Genomic DNA, 6,835 nt, shown 5'->3' on the forward strand with positions numbered 1-6,835 from the left:
ACACTTCATTCTTTACAATTTTTCATAGTGCCACATCATCTAAACCACTTACTAATTTTTTACTCCAACTCAAAAACTCTTAAAAGTTTCTCTTGTAGACCGCACAATCAACTACATACTTTGGGTGATTAAATGATAAGCAAATATAATAATATTTTATATGAACATATTTATGAGAGACACATGAGAGAGAAATGTCTCCACTACCACACCCAAATTAGACAAGGTGGAAGAACAGCTTCTCTCCAATGGTGTGAGACACTAGTGGGAGAGTCTCTTTAGTGTGAGACACTCCCATTGGAGATGCTCTAAGATCTCTTACAAAGTTTGAAAAACATTTATTATTGCTTTCCATTTATGCCCCTCGCATTCAGGGACGGATCCAAGTACATTGGTATGAGGGCAAATGCCCTCACTTAATTTTAGAAAAACATTAGAAAAAAAATTGAGGGGTAAAAGTATGTGGTTTTTTATGGCTCCTTTGATAAAAAAAAATGCCCTCACTTGTGTTCCACATTACTAAATGCTCTCACTTGTGTCCCACATTGCTAAATGTCCTCACTTGAGTAGTAAAAATATGTGGTTTCTGATGGTTCCTTTGGTAAAAAATGTTCTCACTTGTGTCCCCTTTGGTAAAAAATGTCTCACTGCATATGTTAACTTTTTTGTTATTAATTTATATGTATATTTTGCCCACACTACATCAAATTTCTAGATCCGTCACTACTCGCATTTATTGAGCTTTCATAATTTCAAGATGTTGATTAACACTATCATTTAATTCTCTCTGATGCTACCCAATACAAATCAAGGGTAAAAAGGAAAGATTATTTAACTTTTTACAAAACCAATACAATAATTAATACCTTTATATGTTTTTTTAATAAGCGTAATTTTTTTGAACAGAGAGAGTAACATTTACCTTGAAAAAATTTTTATATATATGCATCATTGGTGGTACAACTTGCATAAGGAAACAGTACATAGTTTTCTATTTACACCTCAAACAACGTGTCAAATTCACCATGATGACCTTGCATATCCACGAGGAGCTAGTTTGCTTAATATTTTTTTCATACAATTCAAATCTGAAGCTAGATATTTTTGCATGACAGCAACGGGAGCAGTAAAAGGGAGGGAAAAAAACATTGCTTCGGAAAAAGGACAAGGAACGCCACAGTAACTCACAAGTCAGTGTCATTTTACAGAAGATGATAATTAAATTAATTGTCAATTATTCTTGTTATTATTTATTTTAATTAATATTTTTATTTTTTAATCGTTAATAATATGATTTGAAATTAAAAATTAAACAAAAAAACTTACATCACTTTATTAATTGACGTGGTACTGCCAAATAAGTCCAGTCTGACAAATTAGCACGGTGGTTAGCGCTATCACCAATTCTGACCATTTCCTTAGGCTTTGTTTGGTTGGAGGGAAAGAAAGAAAACACGGTTCGAGATGTGAATTTAGATTAAACTTGTAGTCCAAATTCACACCTCAAATTCCGTGTTTTCTTCCCTTCCCCTTTTCCTTCCCTCCAACCAAACAAAGCCTTAACCTTGAGGCCTAATTCAAAAGTTACACCGACGATGAACCGATGATGAACGAAAACCAAAACTCAGGTCAAAGTTCAGTGATGAAAAACATATTTAGCCTTTTTATATATTAGATTTTTACATGTCCTTTCCTGTCAGTGAAAGAAAGTAAAGGCTAGATATGAGAGAAAGTAGTGAAAGAAAGTGGGCATCAATCACACGGGTGAGTTTTGGTGGGTGGTCCCCTAAAAAACAACCTGGCTTTATGTTAATGAGTGAGGGCCCACTTGAGGAGTCAGCAACCCCATGTGATGGTATGTGTCTTGTGGCCCTCCCTTCAACAATGCCAACAGACCCCACAAGTCCACAACCACCAAATTGAAAGTGAAAAATAATTGCAAGAATAAAGACAAATTCTCCTCTTCAAAAATTTTTTTGGAAGAAGGGTGTGAATGAGGGTCAAGAGACCAATTAATTAGCCTTAAACTCACTTTTGCTTTCTGCTTTTTCTTTTTAAATTTCTCTCTTTACTGTCTTGTTACAGGGATTGATAATTGTGTACAACTAAGTAGGAAGGAGTGCACACATTACAAACCAGTGCTAGAAATCTCCCTTTTTTCAACTTTAAAATTAACCAGCTAAGATTACAAACCAGTGCTAGAAATCTCCTTTTTTCAACTAAAAAACCAGCTAAGACTAGTAATTATAACTCCTCCTCAGTCCTCACTCATGGTCTCTTCAAGCTTAGTAGTCACTTTGTATGAGTCTTGTAGTTACCTTACTATCAGCAGCCTTACACATCCAACATGGGTAAGGGAAGTGAAAGAGAAGCAGATATTACAGTGATAGGTGTTTGTTACTACTACTGCATATTGACTCTGATTCTGTGCTTATACCTGTGGTTCTCCAGCTTGCTACAGAAATTAGAAGAGAAAATGGGGCAATAATAATGATAATATAAGAAAGGGAATGGCTGTCCTACTTCCTTTACTAAACAGCTTTTAAGTATGCATTTTGTATGGTAGTAAGTAGTATAGTATTGATTGATGGTGATGGTCTCAATGCTGTTGATTCTCTACAGATTTGATCATGCTTCACTTCCTGAAAAATATTTAACAAAAGACAAAAAAAGAAGTGATGAGACCAAAGAAAATCTCAACAACTACAAAGAAAGTTTGAACACAAGCAGCAGTGTCTCATAATCTGAAAGATATGAAGTATAAATTACCTGAACCTAAGGAAATTAAAATTCTAAATGCCAATTGGTCCACCGGTGCCAGCAAGCATTCCAATGGTTCCATGGCCAGAAGAGAACCTAAAATAAAATTCATATAATCACAAGTCAAGAAATTTATGGATACTAAAATTCATGGGGAGTGGAAGTTAAATATGATGCCAATATAAGGTACCTGGGAACTTGGCAGTTATAGGATTTATAAGATCCCATGTCTAGAGCAGATGCTTCTGGAAGCAATGTGCTATTGCTAAATTTGGAGTTAGCAGATGCAGCTGAGGCATCTGAATCAGTGGCCTCAATAGGTCCATTGGAGAATGCAGTCATGTAGTCTCCAATAGCTTTTGTGAGGGAAGCAAAGGGGCTATCAGGGAGAATATGCTCCAAGCTGCATTTATTCATTAACTCATTAAGATGCCATAGCCTTTAAAAGACAATCAATGTCAGAATTTCAATGTTAGGATTGAAGATTAGGAATAAATGCAGAGGACTTTTAGCATGGACTAAAAGGGGAATTTGATGCAATAAAGGTGCTTGCTATTCTAGTATCCCTTGGCTATTATCAACAAGAAAAAAAGTTTTATACCATTCTTGTAAATCAAGATCTTCATGACTGGAGCTCTTCTTGCTATTTGTATCATTATTCCCATCATCTCCATTGATTGTGACTTCTTTGCCAACAGAAATCTTGGCATCCTGTTGCATAAGTTTCTGATCAACAGGAATTGATGGAGTGCTTGCAGGAACAGAACTTGAACCATTCTCTGGAATCAAAAAGCATAAATCTAAACCAGTTCATTCCATGTGTGAGAAAGCACTAAGTTTACAGTTCAAGATAAACTGCGCTTAAAATGGTAGAGATATATAAAATTACCCTCTTGGCTCTCAAAGCTGTTGTGAAATGGGGAAGGAACAAGATTTTGATTGAACAGACTAGGTGAGTGATTAGGGGAAGGAATTGGACTTCCGATGGAAAATGCACGCTGCTGTTGCTTTTTGATGTCAAGAAGTTGCAGACCCATCAACCTCCTACTTTGGAGCTCAAGTGCTTGTTGAAAATCAGCTTGTTCCTCTAATTTCCTCCTCAACAGCATGTCTTGAGTATTGTAGCACATTCTCCCTCCTAAAAAAAAATTAGAGGGCGACACACATGTTCAAGAAGAGAGGCTGAGAACAACACAATCCCAAATAAAAAGATAAAGGGAGGTTAAATAAAGCATTAACTTACCAACTTGGAGATCAAATGGGTCTCTAGCATCCAGTCCAGTAGGTGTACCACAAGGAGAAAAATCCCCCCTATCCAGCTGTTGCAGCTTTCTGCAAATGTCAAGATACATCAGCAAAGTTCAAAGTATATGTCAAACAATGACTTACAAGTAACAAGCATGTTTGGATTCATGTTCAGATCTTCCAGAATCAATTCTGCTACCACAAAACTACTGAGAGTAACTTCTCCCTGAATCAATTCTCTTTCCAACGTGAAAACAATCTGTGTATCCAAACATGCACTAAGAAAAGAGAGTTAAAGAAAAGGCAAAGGAGGTGCCTGTACTTGTCTGGGACTTTTCCCTTCTCCTTGTAAGGCTTAACAAGCACTCGAGCATCACAAACAAAATGCGGGTTTCCTTTTGATAAAATGAGCTTCACTGTCTCCGGATAAGCAAAGGTAACAAATCCAAACATCCGTTTTTGCTGATATGGGATCCTAACATCTTGAACAGGCCCGTAGATGCTGCAGCAACATAATGCAAAACAAGTTAACATTTTTTCAGTACTCTAATAAGCAAACCATGCAGATTTCAATTCCTTATAAAAAGCTAGATAAGAAGAACCTGAAGTAGTTTGAAACATCTTCCTCTCTGAAAGTGCTATCTGCTGGAAAAGTCAAGTATATCTGCCTAGAAGCTGGGTTCACCATTCCAGGACTGTTCAGAGAAAACTCATTTCTTTCGAGTCTGGATCTTCCAAATTTGTGCAAGTCCTCACTCATCATCAAAGCTGCAGCTGCGGCTCTGCAATAACATTCATGATCATAAGCATTTAGCAAACTGCATTGGAATTTAGAACCCACTAATTTAACAAGAAAAAATCACTACATACCTTTGAGAATCACTTTGTTGCTGCTGCAGCATAAGGAGACTCATGCACTTGTGGGAATATGGAAAAGTAGAAGATCCCATGAGCTGAGAAGCTGCAGCCAATCTTGGTGGCTGAATGGTTTTGGATCTGAGGAGTTCATGGCACTGGTCCATCATCTCAATCTTACTAGGAGACCCAACCATTGCACCACCCTCAGCATCTCCATGAAGGAACCTGCAACTAGTGCCATTTTTACAGTACCCTCTTGCAAAGTAAAGGCAAGGCTTCCAACCAAACCCAGAATTTGTGTCTACAGACCCCATACATGCATCATTCACAGAGCAACTCCTGCGGTGAACAGAACCTCCCCAACCACCATATGATGCAAAGAGTGAAGAAGGGTCACTACCATTATTAGGACTAGAAGACAACTCTGACTGAGGGTAAAATAAATCTGAATTCTTTTGCACAAGGGAAGGTGGTCCATCATTGAGGAAAGCAAGCTGGTCTTGAAGCTGGAACTCATCTACTGAATCAGACCCTCCATTTCCAAAGTAAGGTGAGAAGGATGAAGAGTTCATGGAAGCAGAAGAAGACCCAAGAACTAAATTATTAGGACTCATCAAATCTTCAGGGTTTTGAAGTTCAGATAGAGTGGCCCAAGTAGTAGTAGAAGATGATGAATTTGGGATGCTAAGACTAGGAGGAAGGTTCATGCCACTGTTTATGAGCCTAGAAGTGTTGGAATTTTGCCTAGAAAGGAAAGGGGATGGTGATGGAGGTGTAGAGAGTGTGGAAGGAGAGTTCATGGCCAAACCCAACTCCTTTCTAGCTGTGAGAATCACTGAGTGAACAAGGGATTCAGGACCAAGTGCTAGCCTAATCATTTCTTTCTCACCATGGTCTTGAAGCAGAAGCAAGCCCATGATTTTGGAGGCATTTTCAGGGTCCAAGTTTTGGATCCTTGAAAACACAATCCTTGTAGCTTCATAACCATCCATCACAGTCAATAAGTTTGATTAAATTCCTCAGAAAAAAAAACTAGCAACCCAATAACTAAAAAAATTAAAACTTATGTTCTCTTGTTAATGAGTTGAGTGTGTATTTCTCTCTACTATTGTTTTTCCTCTCTACTACAAGTAAAGTTTCTTACTTTTCACAAGAATCACACACAAACACTACCTAGCAATCTGAGATGAAAACTTCTTCATCATGTTCCTGAAAAAAGCCAACAAAAAGCAAGTTAAAGGAGGAAAAAAAGCATAAAAGTGAAGTGTTAAAAGGAGTATGAAAAATTAATTTTGATAAGAAAAAAATGCAGAAAAGGGTATCAGAAAAGACACACAAAAAGAAAAAATGGCAGTTGAATGAAAAGTTGCAGAAACAAAGAAAGAAAGAAACAAAAACTGTGAAGTTTTCCAAATGAGAGATGAAATCAAGTTGTGAGCAGAAACTCACAGGCTTACCCGTGAAGGAAGTAGTAGCAGGAGCAGAGGGAGCAGAAGAAGAAGAAGAAGAAGAAGCTTTGTTTCAGTGCTATGGTGTGGTGGGTGTTGTTTTATGGGGTTCAGAGCAAGAGAGTGTGCAGTGAAGTTGAAAGCTCGTCTCTTTCTAACCCTTTCTCTGTCTATTGGAATTATAAAAAGGAAAAAATTAGTTGTTGTTATGGAAGAAAATGATATGACAAATATATTTTTTCCAATATTGACCAAGTTTTAATAAAGATTTCTAATTAAGGTAATTATTGAATAATATTTGTTATAAAATGGTATTATATTTTCATTTGATTCTCATTAGTTTTGTTACAAGTAGATATGCACCTCAAATGAGACACAATCAAATATTCAACCCTAATTTCTGTTCGACTTTATTGAATTGAGCGCCAGAACGTTTTGTAAGCGATTGTCTGATTGTTGAATACTAGAAGTTCCAATTCACCCCTAAAATCGTCCTACATCTATATAGTTTTTTTTTTTTGCAC

At 37.0% G+C, this 6,835-nt stretch overlaps 1 protein-coding gene across 3 annotated transcripts; it reads right to left on the bottom strand.

Annotated features, from left to right (window-relative positions):
- Positions 1-2,016: 2,016 nt before the first annotated feature.
- Positions 2,017-6,479, bottom strand: LOC130744887 (zinc finger CCCH domain-containing protein 53-like). Of its 3 annotated transcripts, none has more exons than XM_057597049.1 (10): positions 6,321-6,479; positions 4,876-6,072; positions 4,608-4,787; positions 4,328-4,507; positions 4,004-4,092; positions 3,650-3,898; positions 3,362-3,539; positions 2,951-3,163; positions 2,770-2,856; positions 2,017-2,642 (listed from the first exon to the last, which is right to left on the bottom strand). In XM_057597049.1, exons 2-9 carry the CDS (start codon positions 5,853-5,855, stop codon positions 2,793-2,795), a joined length of 2,133 nt encoding a protein of 710 aa, XP_057453032.1. In that variant the 5' UTR covers positions 5,856-6,072; positions 6,321-6,479; the 3' UTR covers positions 2,017-2,642; positions 2,770-2,792. The 3 variants fall into 3 exon arrangements, with proteins under 3 accessions (XP_057453032.1, XP_057453029.1, XP_057453030.1); XM_057597046.1 differs by having other exon boundaries at positions 4,322-4,507; XM_057597047.1 differs by having other exon boundaries at positions 4,322-4,507; positions 6,313-6,476.
- Positions 6,480-6,835: the final 356 nt, after the last annotated feature.

The sequence above is a fragment of the Lotus japonicus genome, chromosome 3, assembly GCF_012489685.1.
Source record: "Lotus japonicus ecotype B-129 chromosome 3, LjGifu_v1.2".
NCBI classification, from domain to species: Eukaryota; Viridiplantae; Streptophyta; class Magnoliopsida; order Fabales; family Fabaceae; genus Lotus; species Lotus japonicus.